The sequence below is a fragment of the Mirounga angustirostris genome, unplaced genomic scaffold, assembly GCF_029215605.1.
Source record: "Mirounga angustirostris isolate CCGP_5_RB_7025 unplaced genomic scaffold, mMirAng1.0.hap1 SCAF_5, whole genome shotgun sequence".
Taxonomy (NCBI): Eukaryota; Metazoa; Chordata; class Mammalia; order Carnivora; family Phocidae; genus Mirounga; species Mirounga angustirostris.
This window is the reverse complement of record NW_026991713.1, coordinates 20,085,048-20,109,479: the sequence shown is the minus strand read 5'-3', so window position 1 is coordinate 20,109,479 and position 24,432 is coordinate 20,085,048. Positions and strand designations below refer to the sequence as shown.

General features: G+C 39.0%; 1 protein-coding gene across 2 annotated transcripts in view; it reads left to right on the top strand.

The window, feature by feature from the left end:
• Nucleotides 1-24,432, top strand: part of UTP20 (UTP20 small subunit processome component) — a 101,888-nt gene that overhangs the window by 72,153 nt on the left and 5,303 nt on the right. For both annotated transcript variants that reach the window (XM_064590741.1, XM_064590740.1), the window contains exons 44-58: nucleotides 9,488-9,586; nucleotides 10,451-10,618; nucleotides 12,969-13,135; nucleotides 13,810-13,951; nucleotides 14,839-14,955; nucleotides 16,360-16,530; nucleotides 16,769-16,900; nucleotides 17,373-17,483; nucleotides 19,412-19,491; nucleotides 20,155-20,224; nucleotides 20,345-20,527; nucleotides 21,234-21,365; nucleotides 21,893-22,025; nucleotides 23,315-23,502; nucleotides 24,245-24,316. In XM_064590741.1, coding sequence (XP_064446811.1) covers nucleotides 9,488-9,586; nucleotides 10,451-10,618; nucleotides 12,969-13,135; nucleotides 13,810-13,951; nucleotides 14,839-14,955; nucleotides 16,360-16,530; nucleotides 16,769-16,900; nucleotides 17,373-17,483; nucleotides 19,412-19,491; nucleotides 20,155-20,224; nucleotides 20,345-20,527; nucleotides 21,234-21,365; nucleotides 21,893-22,025; nucleotides 23,315-23,502; nucleotides 24,245-24,316 — 1,965 coding nt within the window. The remainder of the gene's footprint in view (nucleotides 1-9,487; nucleotides 9,587-10,450; nucleotides 10,619-12,968; nucleotides 13,136-13,809; nucleotides 13,952-14,838; nucleotides 14,956-16,359; nucleotides 16,531-16,768; nucleotides 16,901-17,372; nucleotides 17,484-19,411; nucleotides 19,492-20,154; nucleotides 20,225-20,344; nucleotides 20,528-21,233; nucleotides 21,366-21,892; nucleotides 22,026-23,314; nucleotides 23,503-24,244; nucleotides 24,317-24,432) is intronic.

Genomic DNA, 24,432 nt, shown 5'->3' with positions numbered 1-24,432 from the left:
CAAAGCTCTTTAAGTAGTGACATGACTGGCTAGCTCCTAACTACTCCACAAGTGTGGATCTTGGATAAGCACCATCAGCAATACTTGGGAGCTTGTTAGAAATGCACAATCAAGGAGGAAAAGATTGAGGAGGAGTAGGGGACCCTACTCCAACCAGTCCCCGGAATTGATCTTGGTATCTACCAGACCACTCTGAACATCCACGAAATCAGCCTGAGATGTAAGAAGATAGATCTGGAACTCTAAAAACAGAATATTGCAGGTGGTTGGTTTCGAGGTATGAAGCAGGGAGCCGTGATTCTGCGGGCAGATATTGGAAGATAAATGGAAGGGAGAGGGAGCTGCCATAAGCGCTGGCGCCAGGAAGGTGAAATAACAAAGGAGTGCAAAAGCCTCCGCACTGGGGACGGGGTACAGACTCACAGACTGGTAGCAATGAGGAAAGGACTTTAGGGCAGTCCCCCAGACAGAAACCCAGAGCGGCAGGGCTGCGCATGTGCAAACTGGTGGCAGCTGGTGGTTGTAGAAGCACAAAGGGCAGACATGGGTCCTGACCTAGAGGTGAGGACTAGGAGGCCTGCTGAAGGGCGCACAACCCAGGATGCTGCAGTTTATAGCAGCACAGACAGAAACGGAGCTAGTGTGGCCTGGAGAGCTCACTGATAAACAGACTGTGATCTCTCCACTCTGAGGCAGAGGGTTGGAAATGATCTCTTCTGCTCTGCCTCTTGGAAGAGATGCAGAAAACCGCCAGGGAAAGCCGTCAGAGAACAAAAGCCCCAAAAAAACGGTTTTCACTGAGCCCATCCCCTCCCCCCCAACAGCGGGCAGGGCAACTCTGCCCAAACAGTGCAGCAGGCCTCTCCCCCAGAAGACAGGCTGGGAGAACAAGAGGCTTGCAACCCTAAGGTCCCTATAAAACAGGTGCATCTTGCTTGGGTTGTGGTCAATAATTTGGACTCTGTACATTCCCTCAACCACCCCTCAACAAAATGACTAGGAGGAGGAACCCCCAAAATAGGAAAGACTCAGAGACTGTGACTTCTGTCACAGATTTACAAATGGATACAGATATAACCAAGGTGTCAGAAATGGAATTCAGGGTAGCATTTGTGAAGACAATAGCTAGAATGGAGAAATTGATTAAAGGCAACAGAGTCTCTAAGGGCAGAAATGAAAGCTGAACTGGCAGAACTTAAAAATGCTATCAATGAGATCCAATCCAATCTAGATGATGTAACAGCTAGGGTACGCGAGGCAGAAGAACGAATTAGTGATCTAGAAGACCAGTTGATAGAAAAGAAGGATAAAGAGGAGGTAAGGGAAAAACAACTCAAAATCCATGAAAAAAGGATCAGAAATAAGTGACACCATGAAACGTTCCAATGTCAGAATTATTGGGATCCCTGAGGGGGTGGAGAGAGAGAGAGGACTAGAAGATATATCTGAGCAAATTGTAGCTGAGAACTTCCCTAATCTGGGGAATGAAACAAACATTTGTGTCCTAGAGGCAGAGAGGACCACTCCTAAGATCAAGGAAAATAGGCCAACGCCCCAGCATGTAATAGTAAAACTCACAAATCTTTAGAACCAAGAAAACACATCTTAAGGGCAGTTAAGGGGAAGAGATTCCTTACATACAGAGGGAGGAACATCAGAATAACATCAGACCTATCCACAGAGACCTGGCAAGCCAGAAAGGCCTGGGAAGACATATTCAGGATACTAAACGAGAACATGCAGCCAAGAATACATTATCCAGCAAGGCTGTCATTTAGAATGGATGGAGAGATGCAGAGCTTCCAAGAACAGCAGAAACTGAAAGAATATGAGACCACTAAGTCAGCCCTGCAAGAAATATTAAGGGGGGTTCTATAAAAGGAGAAAGACCCCAAGAGTAATATAGAACAGAAATTTAGAGACAGTCTATAGAAACAAGGACTTCACAGGCAACATGATGACAATAAATTCATATCTTTCAATAATCACGCTCAATGTGAACGACTTAAATGCTCCCATAAAACAGCAACCCATCCATATGCTGTCTACAAGAGACTCATTTTGAACCTAAGATACATCCAGACTGAAAGTGAAGGGATAGAGATCCATCTTCCATGCCAACAGACCTCAAAAGAAAGCTGGGGTAGCAATTCTTATATCAGACAAATTAGATTTTAAGCTAAAGACTGTAGTTAGAGACACAGGACACTATAACATTCTTAAAGGGTCTATCCAACAAGATCTAACCATTGTAAATATCTATGCCCCCAACATGGGAGCAGCCATCTACATAAGCCAACTGTTAACCAAAATAAAGAGTCATATTGATAATAATATGTTAATTGTAGGAGACCTCAATACTCCACTCTCAGCAATGGACAGATCATCTAAGCAGAAAATCAACAAGGAAACAAGAGCATTGAATGATACATTGGACCAGGTGGACTTCATAGATAATACAGAACATTCCACCCTAAAACAACAGAATACTCATTCTTCTCGAGTGTGCATGGAACTTTCTCCAGAATAGACCACATACTGGGTCACAAATCAGGTCTCAACTGATACCAAAAGATTGAGATTATTCCCTGCATATTCTCAGACCACAATGCTTTAAAATTGGAACTCAATCACAAGAAAAAATTTGGCAGAAATTCAAACACTTGGAAGCTAAAGACCAGTCTGCTCAAGAATGTTTGGGTCAACCAGGAAATCAAAGAACTTAAACAATTCATGGAAACCAATGAGAACAAAAACACATCGGTCCAAAACCTATGGGATACTGCAAAGACGGTCCTAAGGGGGAAATACATAGCCATCCAAGCCCCACTCAAAAAAATAGAAAAATCCCGAATTCACCAACTAACTTTACACCTTAAAGAACTAGAGAAAAAGCAACAAACAATGCCTAAGCCATGCATTAGAAGAGAAATAATTAAGGTTAGAGCAGAGATTAATGAATTACAAACCAGAAACACAGTAGATCAGATCAACGAGACCAGAAGCTGGTTCTTTGAAAGAACTAATAAGATCGATAAACCACTGGCCAGACTTATCCAAAAGAAAAGAGAAAGGACCCAAATTAATAAAATTATGCATGAAAGGGGAGAGATCATGACTAACACCAAGGAAATAGTTATTAGAAATTAGAAAAAAGTTATTAGAAATTATTATCAACAACTATATGCCAATAAATTGAGCAACCTGGAAGAAATGGATGTCTTCCTGGAAACCTATAAACTGCCAAGACTGAAACAGGAAGAAATTGACAACCTGAATAGGCCAATAACCAGTAATGAGATTGAAGCAGTGATCAAAAACCTCTCAAAAAACTAAAGAGTCCATGGCTGATGGATTCCCTGGGGAATTCTACCAAACATTCAAAGAAGAAATAATACCTATTCTCCTGAAGGTGTTTCAAAAAATAAAAACAGAAGGAAAGCTTCCAGACTCATTCTATGAAGCCAGCATTACCTTAATCCCCAAACCAGGCAAAGACCCCATCAAAAAGGAGAATTTCAGTGATATCCCTGATGGATATGGATTCCGAAATTCTCAACAAAATCCTAGCTAATAGGATCCAACAATACATTAAAAGGATCATCCACCACGACCAAGTGGGATTTATCCCCGGGATGCAACATTTGCAAATCAATCAATGTGATAGAACACATTAATAAGAGGAGAGAGAAGAACCATATGGTCCTCTCAATTGATGCAGAAAAAGCATTTGACAAAATACAGCATCCTTTCCTGATTAAAACTCTTCAGAGTATAGGGATAGAGGGAACATTCCTCAAGTTCATAAAATCCATCTATGAAAAACCCACAGCGAATATCATCCTCAATGGGGAAAAGATGAGAGCCTTTCCCTTAAGATCAGGAACATGTCAAGGATGCCCACTCTCGCCACTATTGTTCAACATAGTACTAGAAGTCCTGGCAAGAGCAATCAGGCAACAAAAAGAAATAAAAGGTATTCAGATTGGCAAAGAAGAAGTCAAACTCTCTCTTTGCAGATGACATGATACTTTATGTGGAAAACCCAAAAGACTCCACCCCCAAATTACTAGAACTCATACAGCAATTTCAGTAATGTGGCAGGATACAAAATCAATGCACAGAAATCAGTTGCTTTCTTATACACTAAGAATGCAACTGTAGAAAGAGAAATTAGAGAAACGATTCCATTTATAATAGCACCAAAAACCGTAAGATACCTCGGAATAAACCTAACCAAAGAGGTAAAGGATCTATACTCTAGGAACTACAGAACACTCATGAAAGAAATTGAAGACACAAAAAGATGGAAATATATTCCATGCTCATGGATCAGAAGAATAAACATTGTTAAAATTTCTATGCTACCCAGAGCAATGTATACCTTCAACGCCATCCCGATCAAAGTTCCTATGACATTTTTCAAAGTACTGGAACAAACAATCCTAAAAATTTGTATGGAATCAGAAAAGACCCCAAATCACCAAGGAAATGTTAAAAAAGACAAAGCTGGGGGCATCACGTTGCCCGATTTCAAGCTATATTACAAAGCAGTGATCACCAAGACAGCATGGTATTGGCACAAAAACAGACATATAGACCAATGTCTATATTCTCTGTTAGAGAGAGCCCAGATATGGACCCTCAACTCTATGGTCAAATAATTTTTGACATAGCAGGAAAAAATAAGCAATGGAGTCTCTTCAATAAATGGTGCTGGGAAAATTAGACAGCTATATACAGAAGAATGAAACTCGACCATTCTCTAACACCATACACAAAGATAAACTCAAAATGGTTGAAAGACCTCAATGTGAGACAGGAATCCATCAAAATCCTAGAGAGGAACATAGCAGTAACTTCTTTGACATCGGCCACAGCAACTTCTTTCGAGATACATCTCCAAAGGCTAGTGAAACAAAAGCAAAAATGAACTTTTGGGACTTCATCAAGATAAAAAGCTTCTGCACAGCAAAGGAAACAGTTAACAAAACAAAGAGGCAACCCAAAGAATGGGAGAAGATATTTGCAAATGACACTACAGACGAAGATCTATAAAGAACTTCTCAAACTCAACACCCAAGAAACAAATAATCAAGTCAAAAAATGGGCAGAAGACATGAACAGACACTTCTCTGAAGAAGACATATAAATGGCTAACAGACACATGAAAAAATGTTCATCATCATTAGCCATCAGAGAAATTCAAAACCACATTTGAGATACCACCTTATATCAGTTAGAATGGCAAAAATTGACAAGGCAAGAAACAACAAATGTTGGAGAGGTTGTGGAGAAAGGGGAACCTTTTTATACTGTTGGTGGGAATGCAAGTTGGTACAGCCACTTTGGAAAACAGTGTGGAGGTTCCTCAAAAAATTAAAAATAGAGCTACCCTATGACCCAGCAATTGCACTATTGGGTATTTACCCCAAAGACACGGATGTAGTGAAAAGAAGGGCCATATGCACCCCAATGTTCATAGCACCAATGTCCACAATAGCCAAACTGTGGAAAGAGCCAAGATGCCCTTCAACGGATGAATGGATAAAGATGTGGTCCATATATACAATGGAATATTTACTCAGCCATCAGAAAGGATGAATACCCAAATTTTCACTTAGATTATGTCAAGTGAAATAAGTCAAGCAGAGAAAGTCAATTATCATATGGTTTCACTTATTTGTGGAACATAAGGAAGGACTAAATTAGGAGAAGGAAGGGAAAAATGAAGGGGGGGAATCGGAAGGGGAGACGAACCATGAGAGACTATGGACTCTGAGTAACAAACTGAGGGTTTTAGAGGGGAAGGGGGTGGGGGATGGGTTAGCCGGGTGATGGGTATTAAAGAGGGCATGTACTGCATGGAGCACTGGGTGTTATATGAAAACAATGAATTGTGGATCATTACATCAAGAACCAATGATGTAGGGCGCCTGGGTGGTTCAGTTGGTTGAACGACTGCCTTCGGCTCAGGTCATGATCCTGGAGTCCCGGGATCGAGTCCCACATCGGGCTCCCTGCTCGGCAGGAAGTCTGCTTCTCCCTCTGACCCTCTCCTCTCTCATGTGCTCTCTCTCTCTCTCTCACTCTCTCAAATAAATGAATAAATAAAATCTTAAAAAGAAAAAAACAAAAAGAACCAATGATGTATGGTGACTAACATAACATAATGAAATAAAATTAAATTAAAAAAGAAATGCCCAATTTAGGGCCCTACACCTAACCTATACTATCTGCATTTCAGTAAGATCCCTGAGTGATATCAAGTTTGAGAAAAACTGTAGCTTATTTTTTTCAAGTATCCAGTCAAGACTTCTGGTAGTTAGCTTTACTTTCTGTATCTGAATTTGCTCAAAGGTAAGCTTCCTATTCTATAGGTTATAAATCTAACATATTAAAATATCAGTATTCTGGGGCGCCTGGGTGGCTCAGTTGGTTAAGCAACTGCCTTCGGCTCAGGTCATGATCCCGGAGTCCCAGGATTGAGTCCCGCATCAGGCTCCCTGCTCAGCAGGGAGTCTCCTTCTCCCTCTGACCCTCCTCCGTCTCATGCTCTCTGTCTCTCATTCTCTCTTTCGCAAATAAATAAAATCTTAAAAAAAAAAAAATTAAAATATCAGTATTCATTTTAACTGTCTCTCTTTGAATAGTTTTTTGATGGTTGCTCTAGAAATTACCATATACATACTTACTTTTAATATTCTACTTAGAATCAGTATTTTATGACTTCAAGTGGAATATAGAAACCTTACCCCCATATGGATCCCTTCATCCTTTATTTTATAGTTGTTTGTCTATTATATCTCCATATATTGAAAACTTCATCAGGCAGTGGTACAGTTTTTGCTTGTAAATGTCAAACATATTTTAAAGAACTCAAGAAGAAAAAAATAGTCTGTTAGTTTGCCCAGATATTTATCATTTTTGCTGCCCTTCTTTAATTTCTGAATTTTCAAGTTTCTGGTAATTGTTTCCCTTCAGCCTAAGAACTTCTGTCAGCAATCTTGTAGGGCAAGTATGGTGGCAGCAAATGCTCTTAGTTTTCTGTTATCATTAATAGTACTTTTCTTTCAGCACTTTAAAAATGTTGAATCACTTCCTTCTGGCCTTTCTGATGAATAATCCAGTTATTCAAATCATTTTCCCCCTCTAAGTAATGCATCTTTTTCTCCTCTGGCTGCTTTAGACTTTTTCTTTGCTTTATTTTTCAGTAGTTTGATTATGATGTAATTGAGTTTGCTTTTTGTGGTTGGGGGGGGTTATGGGGGGGTAGCGTATTTGAGATTTGCTCCCCAAATTTGGGGAGTTTTGAGCCATTATTTCTCCAAATAATTTTTCTGCACTGTACTCTGTCCTCTCCTGGAACTCCAGTGAAATGAATATTAGACTTTCTGTTTTTGTCCCACTGGTTCCTGAGGCTCTCTTCATGTTTTTTATTTTTTCAGTTCTTCCTTTCTGTAGTTTGGATGTGAATAGTTTTTATTGATCTGTCTTCGAGTTCACTTACTCCTTCCTTTTTCATCTCCATCCTGCTGCTGGGCTCATCCAATGAATTTCTTACTTTGGTTGTTGGGTTTTTCAGTTCTAAAATTTCCATTTAATTCTTTGTATCTTCAGTTTCTTTGCCAGCACTGTAGTTTTCCGTTTGTTTCAGTCCTCCACGTAGAAAGCTGGGGCTTTATTGCTCCCATTTTGCTGTCACTTCCCACGGCTGTGCCCACAGGAGGGGCCTAGTGGTGGCGAAACAGAAAGAGAAGAGTAGCTAGCATTGGCCTACCCTCTCAGCATGCAGTTCCACTAAAGCAGAGGAAGGTCCCCTCCCACAGAGTTGTGGCTCCTGCCAATTCCCATTTCTAGGCCATTGCTACCACCATCACCACAGGATTGTAGGGGGCTGGGGTGTGGGAGAACAGAAAATAGAAAGAAAGAAAACCAGGGATTTCCTCCTCACTTAGAGCATTATATGTTCCTGTTCCTACTAGGCAAGCCATGGGGCTTCTCCTAGAGTTCCCTTCGTCCTGGCATCCACTTGCATGTTAGCTGGGGGATACTGAACAGAAAACAGTGGTAAACTCCCTGGAAGTTTGGTGGTATTTGCATTCTGGTGTTCTTCCCCAGTAGCTGTTCCGTGCATCCTTTCCAGGTGTTAACAGCTGCTTTCAGTGGGAGAGACAGAGTAGAGTGTGCTTTCTTCATCTTACCTGGGATCAGAGCCCCTGTCAGTATTCATTTTTATTCTGTTCTTCCAACCAGCATTTATTCCATGGCTGCTTTATGTGACGTGCGGTGTTAGGCCTGGGCATAGAAGGATAAATACAGTATATCTCTGTCTTTTGGATTCATCTATATTTTAATGGAGCACCTGAGATACTTAAATGAGTAACCCTTTTTTCTTTAACCACCTGTTCTTTAAGTCCATTCCATGATTTGTTAAAATAATTAAAATAGGGATGAGAGAACAACTAGTTTGGCTTTTAGTGTTAACTGTATAGACACTATTCAAAATTGTACTCCTCAAATGTCATTCTTCATCCCCCCCCAAAAGGGCTTTTAAGTATAAAGCCCACAGCAAACATTTTAAGTATATAAAAGTACATAAAGATCTCCAGCAGATATATATGAAATTATGCCTTTAGAATCCATTCGAGGAGTGCCTGGCCATCTCAGTCAGTAGAGCATGCAACTCTTGATCTTGGGGTTGAGTTTGAGCCCCACACTGGGTGTAGAGATTACTTAAAAAATAAAATCCAATCTATATATTGATAACCAATTATGTTTCCTTAGCCTGTGATCATTATCTGATGTTCACTGTGATAATTTCATAGCATTAGAAGCAGCATAAAGAATGCAAAAAGCTTGAGAGGCAACACAGTATAGTGATACAGAGCAGGGGCTCTGGCACCGCTCCATATGGTTTCAAATCCTGACTCTACCACTGCTACCCATGCAAACTGTGGCAAGTTACTTGATCTCTTTGTGCCTCAGCCTCCTCATCTGAAAAGTGCTGATAATATAGCACCTACGCCATAGATACAGTGGGTGAGGATTAAATGATTTAATACATGTATGTGGTATTAATACTAATAGCCCATAGTAAGCTCTTAGGAATGTTAGCTATGGTTAATATTAAGGGCAAAAATTTGTCTGTTTCCTTCAGAACAGCTTTGATTGCACTCAACATTGGCAAGCCCCTTAATTCACAGGTTGGTTTTTAAAATTCAAGGCTCTTGTGCCTTTCTTTATAAATCTGGCCTGGTTTAGTCATAGTCAGTAATAGATCCCAAGCATGAAAATGTGTTTCTGAGCATCTTGCTCAAAATGATCATTTGGTTAGTCTTTTACACGGTGATATTTGTCAAAGCTTCTCCCTATAGTAATGCCAGATACTACTTTTGAGTGCTCTCTGCAGTACTTCCTAGATCTTATTTTTTTCCTAATGTGGTATTCTTCACCATTCATATTCTTACTGTGCATTTCATTTTAGGTCCATGTGCTGACTTTCACTGTTTACATGTTGCTGCAAGGCCTCACGAACAAGCTACAAGTTGGGGATTTGGACTCTTGTTTAGATATAATGATGGAGGTAAGATTTAGAAAAAGGAAGTTTCACTGTTTTTTTTTAACTGGGCAAAGGACACAGGAAATCAATTCACAAATTAAGGAATAATTATAGCCTATAGAAATGAAAATAATGTACTGTCTTATCTCTTAGATTAGCAGAGATTTAAAAAGCTGATCAAATGACGTGAGATGGGCACCTGCCACTGCCAGTAGGTCGTGAGTTTTGGTGTAACCTTTCTGGAAAGAAAGCTGATGTTGTGTATCAAGAACTTTAAAATAAGCAAAAATTTCAACTACTTCCAAGAATCTGTTTTAAAGGAATAATCAGAGATACATTTAGTCTGCGGTTTATATAAAAGTTATAAAGTGTTACCTAGAACAATGAAAAGTAGAATAATGAAAAATTAATAATCAGTTTTTAAAATTGGATAATGTGATAACTTGGGGGGTGGGATTAAGTGCTACACAGTCCTTGTTTATAAAAAAATGTAGACACTTAAACATTTTGAATTAAACACATCAGTTTTGGTAATTAAGTTGCAAATATCATATCATATGAGTTTTTTAAAGAGAAATTAAGCTGCTCTTTGGTAATATCAAAGAAGTAGTACCTGTCTGTATATTCCGTAATTATATATGTAAATCTATATAGTATTCTTCTTCTGTTTCCCCTTAGAAAAAACCTTTAGGTGTTTCTGTATTTGCTTGTCTTTCAGTAATTGGTCCCTGAACTACCTTGAAAAAGTGAAATCTAATAGGAATTCTTACCATCTAATTTCAGTCCTATCTGACTTGCTTTCCCCTGATCTGGATGTATCAGAGACTACTTACGTTGACGTATCTTGCTGATTGCATATAATTGCCATTTGGCTTTTTTCTCTCAAAGATTTTTAACCATGAGTTGTTTGGTGCCATTGCTGAAGAGAAGGAAGTGAAGCAGATCCTCTCCAAAGTCATGGAGGCACGAAGAAGCAAAAGTTACGATTCTTATGAAATCCTGGGCAAGTTTGTAGGAAAAGATCAGGTTACAAAACTTATCCTTCCATTAAAAGAGGTAAGGACTTGAGTGCAATACAGGAGATCCCCATGTTACGGTATCATGAGTTCTTGAGAGCCATGCGGGATAAGCCTTAATGCTGCACCTGACCACCAGGATTTCCTTTGGAGCTAAGGGCACTGTACTATGTAGCCACCAGCTGGCAGCCCTAGTTGGGCATTCTAAAGCAAGAACCAGTCCTGGATGTAAACCATGTGCTGCAGAAGCAAAAAATTTGAAATGCAGGTGAATTTTATAGCTGGGTCAAGTGAGCAGCTAAGAACGTAGCTTTTGTGGAGTCAGATTGCTACTCCCAGATTGCCAAGCGGGAGAAAAGTGGCATTTATTGAACATGTATTATGTTCTAAGCATTGTGTTTCATTATCACTTCTAATCCGCACAGCCACTCTGAGATCAATGGTACTTCCATCTAACAGATAAGAAAATGCAGGTTCAGAAAAGTCATGGTTAAAGAGGAAAGTAAGGATTTAGCTGTAGATCTTTCTGTTCCAAAGCTCACATTCTCTGCACTGTTTTCACCTTTCTTTTCTTTTTTTTTTATTTTTATGTTATGTTAATCACCATACATTACATCATTAGTTTTTGATGTAGTGTTCCATGATTCATTGTTTGTGTATAACACCCAGTGCTCCATGCAGAACGTGCCCTCCTCAATACCCATCACCAGGCTAACCCATCCTCCCACCCCTCTCTCGTCTAGAACCCTCAGTTTGTTTCTCAGAGTCCATAGCCTCTCATAGTTCATCTCCCCCTCTGATTTCCCCCCTTCATTCTTCCCCTCCTGCTATCTTCTTCTTCTTCTTCTTCTTTTTAACATATAATGTATTATTTGTTTCAGAGGTACAGGTCTGTGATTCAACAGTCTTAGACAATTCACAGTGCTCACCATAGCATATACCCTCCCCAATGTCTATCACCCAGCCACCCCATCCCTCCCACCCCCCACCACTCCAGCAACCCTCAGTTTGTTTCCTGAGATTAAGAATTCCTCATATCAGTGAGATCATATGATACATGTCTTTCTCTGATTGACTTATTTCGCTCACCATAACACCCCCCAGTTCCATCCATGTCGTTGCAAGATTTCATTCCTTTTGATGGCTGCATAATATTCCATTGTATATATATACCGCATCTTCTTTATCCATTCATCTGTCAGTGGACATCTTGGCTCTTTCCACAGTTTGGCTCTTGTGGACATTGCTGCTATAAACATCGGGGTGCATGTACCCCTTCAGATCCCTACATTTGTATCTTTGGGGTTCTGCACTGTTTTCTTTTCTTTTTTTTTTTTTTTTTAAGATTTTATTTACTTATTTGAGACAGAGAGAATGAAAGAGAGAGAGCACATGAGAGGGGGGAGGGGTCAGAGGGAGAAGCAGGCTCCCTGCCGAGCAGGGAGCCCGATGCGGGACTCGATCCAGGGACTCCAGGATCATGACCTGAGCCGAAAGCAGTCACTTAACCAACTAAGCCACCCAGGCGCCCCTCTGCACTGTTTTCATTCTGCCTCCTATTGGGTAGGGACTGTGGTTTACTTACCCTTATAATGTTCTCTGTGCCTACTGCAGGAGTGAACATTCAATAAATGTTAATAATTCCTTTTATTACAATTTTATGTACTAAAACCAGCACTATTTAATGACATGAATTAACCATAATTCCAAATGTTTTGGTGTTAGATTAACTCTGTAATTGTTCCTACCATGCATTAATCTTATCTAAGAATGTTAAGTATGTTTTGATGATGAAAAAAAGTCAACAGAGCATGTGAATTTTCCATGTATATTATCAAGTTCCTCCAAGGTAATGAAAGTTATTAATACCATGTCCTATGCAAGGGAAGGGAATAACTTTATAGTGCTGAGGTTTGTGTTGGGGTTGGTGGTCTTGGATTCCCATTAAGTTCCTCTGATTTGGCCCAATGACTAATATCAAACCCTGAGGCTTGGCCATCACAGCACTTTATTAGCATGGCTTCAGATGAGTAGTGACTGCATTTTGTTGATGTCTGTGTGTGTGTGCTTTCCTCTAATGCGCTTAGAGGGTTGACATCTTCCAAGTGTCACCAACAGAGTGAATTCTCACCAACAGAGAGCACAAGAGGGAGTACAAGATATCCAGAAGTGCACTTCCTGCTGATAGTGGTTGTCTCTGGAATTGAGGTTATGTGTAGATAATACTTCATATGTTCTGTTTGAAATTTTATTAAGAATGTTTCTTTTTTAATTAGAAAACAAAACCAAACATATATTAAAAAGCAAATATATATTTTAAAAACTACCATTACAACAAATGAAAATGCAGTTCTGTGTTACCTCAGCATGATATTTATGTTTGCCTTTAGATCTTACAAAATACCACAAGTTTAAAACTGGCCCGGAAAGTTCATGAAACCTTGCGCCGAATCATAGCAGGATTAATTGTAAATCAGGAAATGACTGCAGAATCCATTCTATTGCTCAGTTATGGTTTGGTCAGTGAAAATCTCCCCCTGTTAACAGAAAAAGAAAAGTAAGTTTGAAAGAAAAAAACAAAAAACAAAAAACCTATCCTTAGGTGCTTGCTTCTGATAAGCCATTCAGTTCTTACTCGTAAGTGGATTAATTTAATAATTTACCTTAGTAGTGTGTATATATATGTATATGTATTTGCCTGAGTTATAAGATGGTACTACTTAGTGGTGTTTGAGCTAACGTCCTTCCAAGTGATAAATTTCACCTTGAGATTATTTTTCCAATAAATGCATGAGTTAGCAGCCAGGTATTTTGGCATTTCTCTGAGACCGTTTTTGTTTTATTTATTGAATCAAAGTTAGGGTAGATTTTAAATATATACTGATTAAACAGATATTTAGACCTTAAAAGGTTTTAAAATACCTTCCTTTGGGATTTTGCTTCTGGGTTCTAAAAGAAACTCCTTGGCATATGTTTTCAAAATTCAGATGGAGTGTCTCCTTACTATTCATCTTAACTGTGTGTTCATCAATCTCATATCTCTTTCTGGGGTTGTGTACAACCTTGATGAACAACCTAAGAATCTCTTGTTTCTCACGGTTAAAGGAGAGAAAATGCCCACAGTGAGCAGCACATTACTTAGCGCTGGGCTCCAGTCACCAGGCAGGGCCACAATAACTGCTTGGAATGCAGCGTACAGTGTTCTCCCTGTTTCTCCTTCGTGATTGACAGAAATCCAGGAGCCCCTGCACTAGATCCACGTCTCCCACCCGAGAGCTGTCTTCTGCTCCCCCCAACTCCAGTTCGAGGTGGGCAGAAAGCTGTTGTGAGCAGGAAAACCAACATGCACATATTTATTGAGTCCGGGCTTCGGGTAAGAATTAACCTTAAAATGCAATTTGCTACCCACAGTGAGTGTGCCTATTTTAATCCTCTGCTAGATTTCCAGTACTGCTCATTTCCACTGTAAATGCCTTACTGTAAGTAAATTATGGGATTTTTTTTTAAAGGTGAATTGGTCCATTTACCATTTCTCTCTTCCAATACTTATTTTGATAATATAACTATCTCAGAATTAATGATTCTGACCTCTAACATTATTATTATGGGTTCACTATTGTTTTGTATGGACTTCTCTAAATTTATTTTGAATTTTTTTAAAAAAGATGTGAGCTTCTAAAAACAAAAATTTGATCATTTATTTCCTTTTAAAACCCTTCATTGGCTCCCTTTTTTCCTGAGAGCCCAGTCCTTCATCTGGGCTATGAGGCCTAGCTTCCTTTTGTACCACTGCAACACACATCCCAGCCCCCAGGCTTCTGTTCTTTAGTCCCCACACTCTTCCCACTCCAGGACCTCACCACATGCTCCTCCCTTTGCCTGGGTCCCCACAGAAGTCTCAAAGCACACTGCATTTACAATTAATTATTTGCTAGTCTGTCTTCCTGGCTAAGATCCATCATGCAGGACCATGTTCATCTTGATCACTGCTGTGTCCTATGTGCAGAGCCAGCACCTGAATCACAGTAAATGCTGAGTAATCACTTGGTAAATGAACTTAGCATCTCACCTCCACCCTGAGCTCCCACTTTCTTCACTTACAAGAGTCTCCCAGGCCCTTTCCCATTCCTTCAAAATTTTGTCACATTAGGACAGAAGCATCTTAACATTTCATGCTTGTCTCTTAAAATCACTTCACCTTTACCTAACTCATTTGGTCTTGTGGGCAACTGGTGTAAAATATCGTTTTGAATCTTTTAGCTGCTACATCTGAGTCTGAAGACTTCCAAGATCAAGTCTTCAAGTGAACCTATTCTGGAAATGTTGGATCCTTTTGTCTCTCTCCTTATAGACTGCCTGGTTTCCATGGATGTGAAGGTGAGTTCTGTTCCTTCACAAGAGCCATGTTGTACAAAATATCCAGAACTTCAAGGCTTGTGCTTCACAAGATGATTGAGTTTTTAAGTGGATTTATGATATTATAAACTACCTCTGTTCCCTGCATTACATTGCTTTCCAATGTAATAATCCCATGTGTTTGGATAGCCTTTAATAGTTTTACAAGCCCTGGGACGTACGTTACTTATTTCATTTGATCCTCACAACAGTGTTATGAGGGTGAGTAGTGGGGTCCCCGTGTCAGCACTAATCCTCTTCATCAACCTTGATACTACTATCCCCCACTGGTATGAATCCTCATAATGACCCATGAGGCACTGTATTATTAATGCTTCTGTTTTATGGATGAGAAAACTAGGCCTTGGGCTAAGTGACTTGGCCCAGATCACAGATCTAGTATATGAGCCTCAGTCTGTCGGACTCCAGAGCCTACACTTCTCCCATTTTCTGATTGCCTTTCTTACAGTGAAAGTGCCAGGAGGTTAAGTAACATCTCTGTAGTCAAATAGGTAACAAACTACAGAGCTGGGATATGATCCCTGGCCTTTGTGACTCCCAAGGCCTTTCCTTTGTCTTCACCTAATTCAGTCCAAAAAGACCATTACAGCAGCCAGAATAGCATGGGTCTGTTAGGTAGAGCTGAACTAGGTGATCTCAACAATCTCTAAGGTTTAGCCCAGAGATTCATAGATTCTCATGTAATTGCTTGGTCCCAGCATATGTTTTTCATATCTTTTGCACAGCACTTAACTATATTAAATTCTATAGTGTATTGTTCCCATGCTTAATTTCTGAGCCAGCTGTCTGTTCCTTAAATAGAGGAAGGGTGTGGGGCGCCTGTCTCAGTTGGTAGAGCATGCAACTCTTGAACTGAGGGTCGTGAGTTCAAGCCCCACACTGGGCATGGAGCCTACTTAATAAAATTAAAAATTAAAAAAAGAATGAAAATAGGGGGACCATGTTCTCTTTATCTTTGTATTTCTAATATATGGAATACCTTATACACATATGCTTAGAATGGATAAAGTACCATTCTAGAAAATAGAAGTCATTTATAATGTATTTTTCCACACACAAAACAAAGGTGCTAAAATTGGCCAACCCATCCAATCATTTATTCATACAGGTTAAGAATACAGTGATCACTTTTTCTTACTTGCTTGCAATATATCTTTACTTGCCATGGAGAAACAGTAAGTTCTACCATAGAGAATAGGAAACCTTCCTATCTTCTTAGGCTTTTGGTATAGTGCTTCCAGACTGGGCTGGGCAGAGTATTTCACTCTTTCAACTTGATTGCTGTTAGAGTCTACCCAGCCTTGGGTGCTGGGTTATTACATTTGGTCACTACACAAGTTGATCGGTTTTATTTTTGTTTTTCAGGTGATCACAGGTGCTTTACAATGCCTGATCTGGGTCTTGAGGTTCCCTCTGCCTTCCATAGAAACAAAAGCAGAACAGCTGACCAAACACCTCTTCCTTTTGCTGAAGGACTATGCAAAACTTGGAGCTGCCAGGGGCCAGAACTTCCACCTGGTGGTAAATTGTTTCAAGGTGAGGTGTTTTCAGTTGTGCTTAAAATAGCCAGGACCAGAATTAACATCAAAAGTATAGTTTTCTCCATCGTCCTTTGTAGTCTTGGCCAGAATTTTTTCCAGATTAATTTGCTAAGGCCAGAGGATTGGTATCCTGTGTAAAAAAAAGCATTAATGTTGTATGAAGTCCATACCATTTCAGTGGATCTTCATTTGTAGGATGTCCTGGTTATTAACCTCACTATTGTAATTTGCAGTGTGTGACCATACTTGTGAAGAAAGTGAAGTCTTACCAGATAACCGAGAAGCAGCTTCAAGTTCTACTAGCATATGCTGAGGAAGACATTTATGATACTTCAAGACAGGCTACTGCATTTGGTCTTCTGAAGGTACAGTGTCACCAGAATGTTGGATTTGAGTCTCGGGTTAGATACTTAGAATAATGTGGAACATAGTGTTTTGACTAGCTGTAGATTTCCAAAATTAATTATAAACATTGTTATGATTTTGGTGGATTAATTGTTAATATATTTACTTACTAAGATGTTTGAATGTGAACTCTCTATTAACACTTCCAGAGACTTCTATAAAAATATAGGAAAATAAATATAGGTTAAAAAATACCATGCCTGTATTTATTGTATTGGACATTGGAGTTTTTTTCCTTTTTTTTAAAAAATTGTAAAATCTATATAAAACCTAAAATTCACCATTTTAAATATTTTTAAGTGTATGTTCTTTTTCTTTTGGAGATTACGTCCATTATTTTTGAAATTGCCTATGACTGCTTTAACATCAGGTCAGCTTACACCCATCTGCAGTAGAACATGAAATTAGATGTCTTTTCCTTTTCTATCTTAGGCCATTTTATCAAGAAAGTTGTTGGTCCCGGAAATTGATGATGTCATGCGGAAAGTATCCAAGTTGGCAATTTCTGCACAAAGCGAACCTGTCAGAGTCCAGTGCAGACAGGTTTGTAGAGAGACCTTATTCCCATAGCAAGGATTGGGTCCTGTCTTCTCAGTTTGGTTTTTAGATAGAGACATGTCAACATTGGCTGAATTCTGAAGATGATTTTGTGTCACATTGTTGTTGCTTTATTTTAATACTCAGGAACCCATTTACTTGCCAAGTCTGAGGAGCAACTCTGCTTTGTCTTAAGGGCATTTTCAGTTAACATAGAGCACTTTGAGTGATAGCCCATAACATGTGGAATGTTTCACATGGGTGAAGACATTTTCCTTCTGCAGCATAGTAACCTGCACCAAAGGTTTCCATCCATTGGTCCAGTCATCGACTGACTGTGCATATCACTGGGTGCCAGATGCTGATGGAAAGGCAGTCAACAAAATTTTTACAGTCCCTATCAATGAAATTTTTACAGTAGACAGGCACAAAGCAAAAATTCCAGTTCTTTAATTACAGACCATCGTAAGTGCCAGGAGGGGGAAAGCGCTGTCCTATTTAATCTTTTACAAGACACACCATTATTTATATACCTCAAAGAAAGAAAAAAAATCTATGACACGGTAAGATGCCATCAATTTTAAGACATAGCCCAATTTCAGAGATGTTAAAATGTGAAAAACTGTGCCTCTTAGAATTGAGAAAATATGGAAAAGCATATGATCAGGTTGAGGACCACCCTGGTGTTAGAATCAGGGAGGACTTTCCTGAGGATTGGCTTATAAGCCAAAATGTGAAGGAAGAATAAGGATTAGCTTTCCAGGTGAAGGAGGTAGCCAAAGCCTGAGGAAGGTAAACCTTGAGGTCGTTAGGGGCCTCGCATTTTGGAGGGGCTAAATGAAGATGGGGAAGGAGCCAGTTCAGGCAAGACCTTATGGTCTTGTTAAAGATTTTAGGGCTTTACTCTAATAGCAGAAAGCTATTGAAATCAAGGGAGGAGAGTGACGTGAGAAGATCTGTATTTATACATTTGTTCATCCGTGATTATATGAGTGCATATCACATCCAGGATAGAAGGGTTTGAACTGGAGATATGAACTTGGGGTTGAAGGAAGCTGTGGGCTGCTGAGGAGGCCCTGTTGAAAAGGGAGGAAGCAGGTCTTTAGAAAAAGTCTCCTTGAGTATTGTTAGGAAGAGGGAGGGGAGGGCCAGCTATTATTTATTAAGCACTAGCTGTGTGCCCAGAACTTTACATACTGATTTCTATTTGAGTTACCCTTCAGAAGAAATACCCCCATTTTATGGCTGGGAAGAAAATAGGCCTTAAGAAGTATAATGATGTGCCTTAGCTTTTGCAGTTTATTAGTAAAAGAGGCTGACTAGTATAATCGCTTGAAAACAGAGCTTTTGGATGCAGATAGACGAGGCATGGAATTCTGGCATTGTCATCTGAGCAAGTTAACTTACCTCTCTGTGCCAATGTCATTCTCTTCATCTGTAAAATGGGGTTAATATCCCCTACCTTCCAAGGGACTGATGAGAGTTAACTGAAAAACACTTAGTACAGTGTTTGGCATATAGAAGATGTTTAATAAATAGTTACTATTATCAGTATTAATATTATCACCATTGTCATTCTTATTCAGGGGGGAAATACAGGGTTGAACCACAGTCCATACTGAGTCCACCACAGCATACCAACTATGGAAGAGAGGTGCTTCCTACATGTGAGCTTAGATTTGGAGCCCAAAACAACCATGCCAGTGGTAGGCCAGGACTTGAGTATTAATCAGGCATATGGGGCAGGACCTGAATAAGTGAGGTCAGAGGAGAAAGGAAAGTGCATTGTTGACTCAGAAGGCAGGCTTCACCTGATTGATTACTCTTTTGAAAGGTCTTTATAACTTACCAGTGTGTGTCAGAAAGCAGGTTAGGAAGCAGGAATCCTGGAGAGACAGGACCCAAATAATCATCTGTATTACTTCTGTTCCTAGGTTTTTCTGAAATATATTCTTGACTATCCCCTGGGTGACAAATTGAGACCAAACTTGGAATTCATGCTTGCTCAACTGAAGTAAGTTTAAGCCATAAACTACACAGGGGTAGAGGGTTAGTATCCTCTCTCATTTTAATGTGGCAGCTGTCTTAAAAATGACAAAACCTAAACCTAATGGCACCTTCTCTAAGGGTCTTATCATATGAATCATTGACTTGGTTATCAAACAATGTGCATGGCTTCGTGTGACGGTTCTGTACGTTGCTTTTCGAATTCAGTCTGGGCATTGATTTTCATTAGAGTCTACTTAAGGAGAATGGTAAAAAAATCTAACAAAATTACATTTAAAGCTATATGGTAGCATGATATATATATATATATATATATATATAAAAGCATTAAAATTGGGAAAATGGAGGTTTTTCCACTTTTTAAGAAATAGACAAACGCCTTTTTTTTTTTTAAGATTTTATTTATTTGACAGAGAAACACAGCGAGAGAGGGAACACAAGCAGGGGGAGTGGGAGAAGGAGAAACAGACTCCCTGCTGAGTGGGGAGCCCAACGCGGGGCTCGATCCCAGGACCCTGGGATCATGACCTGAGCTGAAGACAGACGCTTAATGACTAAGCCACCCAGGCACCCCGAAACAAACACCTTAAAACAATGTTTAAAATTTTTAAAAACAATTATTGGTAAATTTAAAAGATACTAACAAGTCTATCTAATCTTCTTGCCCTAGTTACGAACATGAGACCGGGAGAGAGTCTGCTCTGGAAATGATCTCCTACCTCTTTGACACATTCCCTCAGGTACCTTGAATCACAAACTGTAGCTGTGTTCCCCTTGACCCCTGGGAGCCACAATCCTCCCATATGGGGACCGTGAGAATTCCAATCTGAGTGTGCTCATAACTGCCTGTTTTCTTTTAGGGACTGCTCCATGAGAACTGCGGAATGTTCTTTATTCCTCTTTGTCTAATGATGGTGAATGATGCCTCTGCCATGTGTAAAAAGATGGCATCCATGACAATCAAATCTTTACTCAGTAAAATCAACCTTGAGAAAAAAGATTGGCTCTTTGAAATGGTTACCACCTGGTTTGGAGCAAAAAAGGTTAGGGTTGCTTTTAGTCATATTTCAATGAAAAGTCTTGTTTTTGGTGTTCACTTTAAGTAAGAATACATATGTAGTCCCACTGCATGACTGTCAGCCAATTACACTACTACATGAATGTATCACTTACGTGCTTAACCAGTCCCCATTGAGTATTTTTGTTTTCAGTTTTGCTTATTCAGCTAATGAAATGTAATTTTTGTCAATGATTGTATCTCATTGCTGACTCTACCACCATCATCAGTGGCCCCTGTTTGTGGAATATAAACAACATATGTCATAATACTGGCTTTAAGTATTAAAGTCAGAATGGGGAATGGGGGTACTGTATGAATATTTCAATTTTTTAATTAAAATTTTTTAAGTATAATTGACATACAATGTTACTAGCTTCAAGTATACAACACTGATTTGACAATTCTGTATATTATTTGGTACACACCATGATTTTTTTTTTTAATTTAAAATGGAAAAAGTATTAATCAATGGATAATGATGAGTTCCATTTTTTTTTTAAATGTTATTCTTGGGCATGAAGATTTCTCCATATTTTTCATGTTAGCCACCAGAGGTCCATATTATGTTGACTTCTGGCATCATAAAGAAATATTGAGGATAGAGTAATGCCCACCTTCATTTTATGATTTTGGAAATGGCCTCCCAAAAGTTGTGTTAACACTGTCTTCTGGTGGTTTATTTTTGGTAGAGCTTAAATAGACAACTGGCTGCTCTCATCTGTGGCTTGTTTGTGGAAAGTGAAGGAGTCTCTTTTGAGAGAAGACTTGGAACTATTCTTCCTGTGATTGAAAAGGAAATTGATCCTGAAAACTTTAAAGATGTAAGTAATTTGCCAGAGAGTAAAACTTTTGCTAATTTTTGTAGTTTTACTTAAGGTGGCTTAGCTAATAGATTAAATACTATTCGTGTTCAAAAAAATGTTTATTAATGAAAGGAAGAATTTAGTGTAGTTGGAAAAAAAAAAGAATTGTGTGGTTGGATCTTTTTTTTTTTAATGAGGTTTTAAAGTAAGTTATCTTCCATAGTATATGAAGATCAAAATTTCTCCAGCAGGTGATTTCACCAGCCCACCACCACCTACTCTGGACATTCAGCAACATCTGGAGACATTCTTTTGTTTGTCACAAGTGGAGGGTGGAGGGTGCTGCTAGCACCTAGTGGGCAGAGGCCAGGAATGCTGTAGTTCATTCCACAGTGCACAGGGCAGCTCCCCACAACAGAGAATTAATCTGACCCCAAATGTCAGCTGAGATGAGAAACCCTGGTACAAATTTACATGCTGGAGTAAAAACATCCATCAGAGACTTTGAAATTGTCTTAATTGATTTACATCCATCCTGTTTTTAGATCATGGAAGAGACTGAAGAAAAAGCTGCAGATCGCCTTCTGTTTAGTTTTCTTACACTGATTAGTAAACTCATCAAGGAATGTAATATTATTCAGTTTACCAAGCCCTCTGAGACGTTGAATAAAATCTGGAGTAAGTGTTTCCTTTTTATTTAAATCTAAAAACAAACACATTAGTTGTAATAGAATTACTGAAAACAGATTTGGGAAATTAGAATATGAACACTTAGAAAGTATATAATGTCAGGGAAAAAGTCCATGAAAAAAAGATTTAAAAGGCCCTTTCAAATTGATTACAGTGAAAACATTTCTTTCTAAGAAAAGTACTATATATTTATGATTTCACAAGTAATACATTTCATTATCTTGTTTGTACCTAAATAAGAATATTATTATACCATAACACACTCAGATGATTTTTTAAAATAGCTATAAATAGTCCACCATGCAAATGTGCCATGATTTAGTAAACCATTTAATTTCTATGGGACATTTATTATATATCACTCTTTAAATGAAAAATAAGATCCTAGAATTTTTAATTTAACATACTCAATTTCGATTAGTCTGTAGGAAATAGACATTGAAGTGAAAGCTTTAAGTACAGTTACTAAGTTACTATATGGCCCACTCTGGTATGACTTCACTGAGGCATGGCCAGATTGTTACAAAATAGAATACACAGAGAACAAAAGTAAAACCCTGTTAATAAAATAAAGCATCACAGACTAAAACTCAGATATGACATGGTTCATCCAGAATTTTAATCCTGTTCCCTAAAACCCACAAGGCTTTTCAGAGTGGCCAGGTAACATAGGAGTATAAGCTTTGGGGCCAGATGAAGCTGGGGCCCAGGCCTGGTTTTGCCTATTACAGTTTGGCACTTCAGCTAGCCTGTCTGAAACCTTTCCTCATCTGTAAAATGGAACTGACCATTCTAATGTCACAGAACTCTTGTGAGGTCTAAACAAGATAATACATGGAACACACTTAGCCCTGTGCCTGGCACACAGAAAGCCTCAAGAAATGGTAACTTTCCACTGATTTCAAGAATTATTAGAAATAAATGTGTGCCTGTATATAGTACTTATGTTACTTAATTTAGAAATTGTTAAGTGTTACAGCCACCTTATCTCCCTTGAACCTAAAATTAATTCTAATGGAACCGGTCTGTTTCTAGACTTACTCCTACCTCTTTTGTCATTCACCATGTTAGGAGTTGGTTTTCTAGTTGTTTCCAGTGTTTCACCACCTCACTTCTCCCTAGCTCCTTGAGAGTTTCCAGGAAGCGGGGACTATTTTGTCCCTTTTTGGTTCCTAAATCCAAGCACATAATAGATAATGAATGCATACCCTAATCATATTTACCACCAAAGAGTCAGGAAAGTTGAGACATCTGAAAATGCATTTTGGTTCCCTTAGGTTATGTGCACTGTCACCTGAGACATCCACACAGCTGGGTGTGGCTCACTGCAGCCCAGATTTTTGGATTACTCTTTGCCTCTTGCCAACCAGAGGAACTTATTAGAAGACAGAAGGCCAAAAAAACTAAAAAGAAACTCTCAGTACCTGTAGCAATAAGGTTCCTAACAAATGACCTTGAACAAAAGGTAAGGTTTCCCTAAAACCTTTTTCTTTGTGATCTTCATTCTGCTTCATGTAACTATCTTGGGGTTGGCCCTAGGGAGAAACTCTTAACAGCTGACTTTGTTGCACATGTGATTCTATAGTAGTGGGAACTAGAGAAGGGTCAACCTCAAGGCCAGGGTTTTCCAAAATAATTTATATCAGTCTAGTCAGACTTTTGCTTATTTAGCAAATTCATCCTCTATTATTTGTTCAAATTCTTTTTTTTTTTTTTACCACCCTCAAATTCTTTATCAACATTGGAAAATACTTTTTAAAATGATATCAATACTGTCGGTCCTGCCTCCTAAATGAGATCATGTTCATGAAAATATTAGAGATCATGTTATATCCATCTCTGATTTCCTAGGGCCTAAAACAATGCATGACTCATAGTGGGAACTCCATAAATACCGAATGAGAAGAAGATGGAAGGGAAGGGAAGAAGGAAAATATTGGAATGTTGTCAAGTTTTCTACTAATAATCTGAGGGATTATATCGCCCCAGAGCTTGAAAGTATCCCATTTTTGGGGGCTGAAGTGCTTGGGGCAGGTAGGAGGCATGACAATTTCTGGTCATGAGCCTTCCCTCTCCAGACCTATACAAGTCATTCAGAGCAAAATCTAGCACCTCCGTTGTTCTATTACAGCTAGTTACTTGGAGTTTTTAAAAACAGTGAGAAACATCCTGCATTGTGTCTGCCAATGTCCATTTTCTTTCCACAGATGAAAAGTATCTCCCTAGCCTCTTGCCATCAATTGCATTCCAAATTCTTAGATCAGTCCCTAGGAGAGCAGGTAAGTATTGTCATCCTTCTGGTTTAATAGAAGGGATCTAGTCCGCCAAGTCTAAGAGTAGGCTTACATTTGGTATTTGTGTTTGTTTTCCTATTTTAATGCTTGGGGAATTAAAT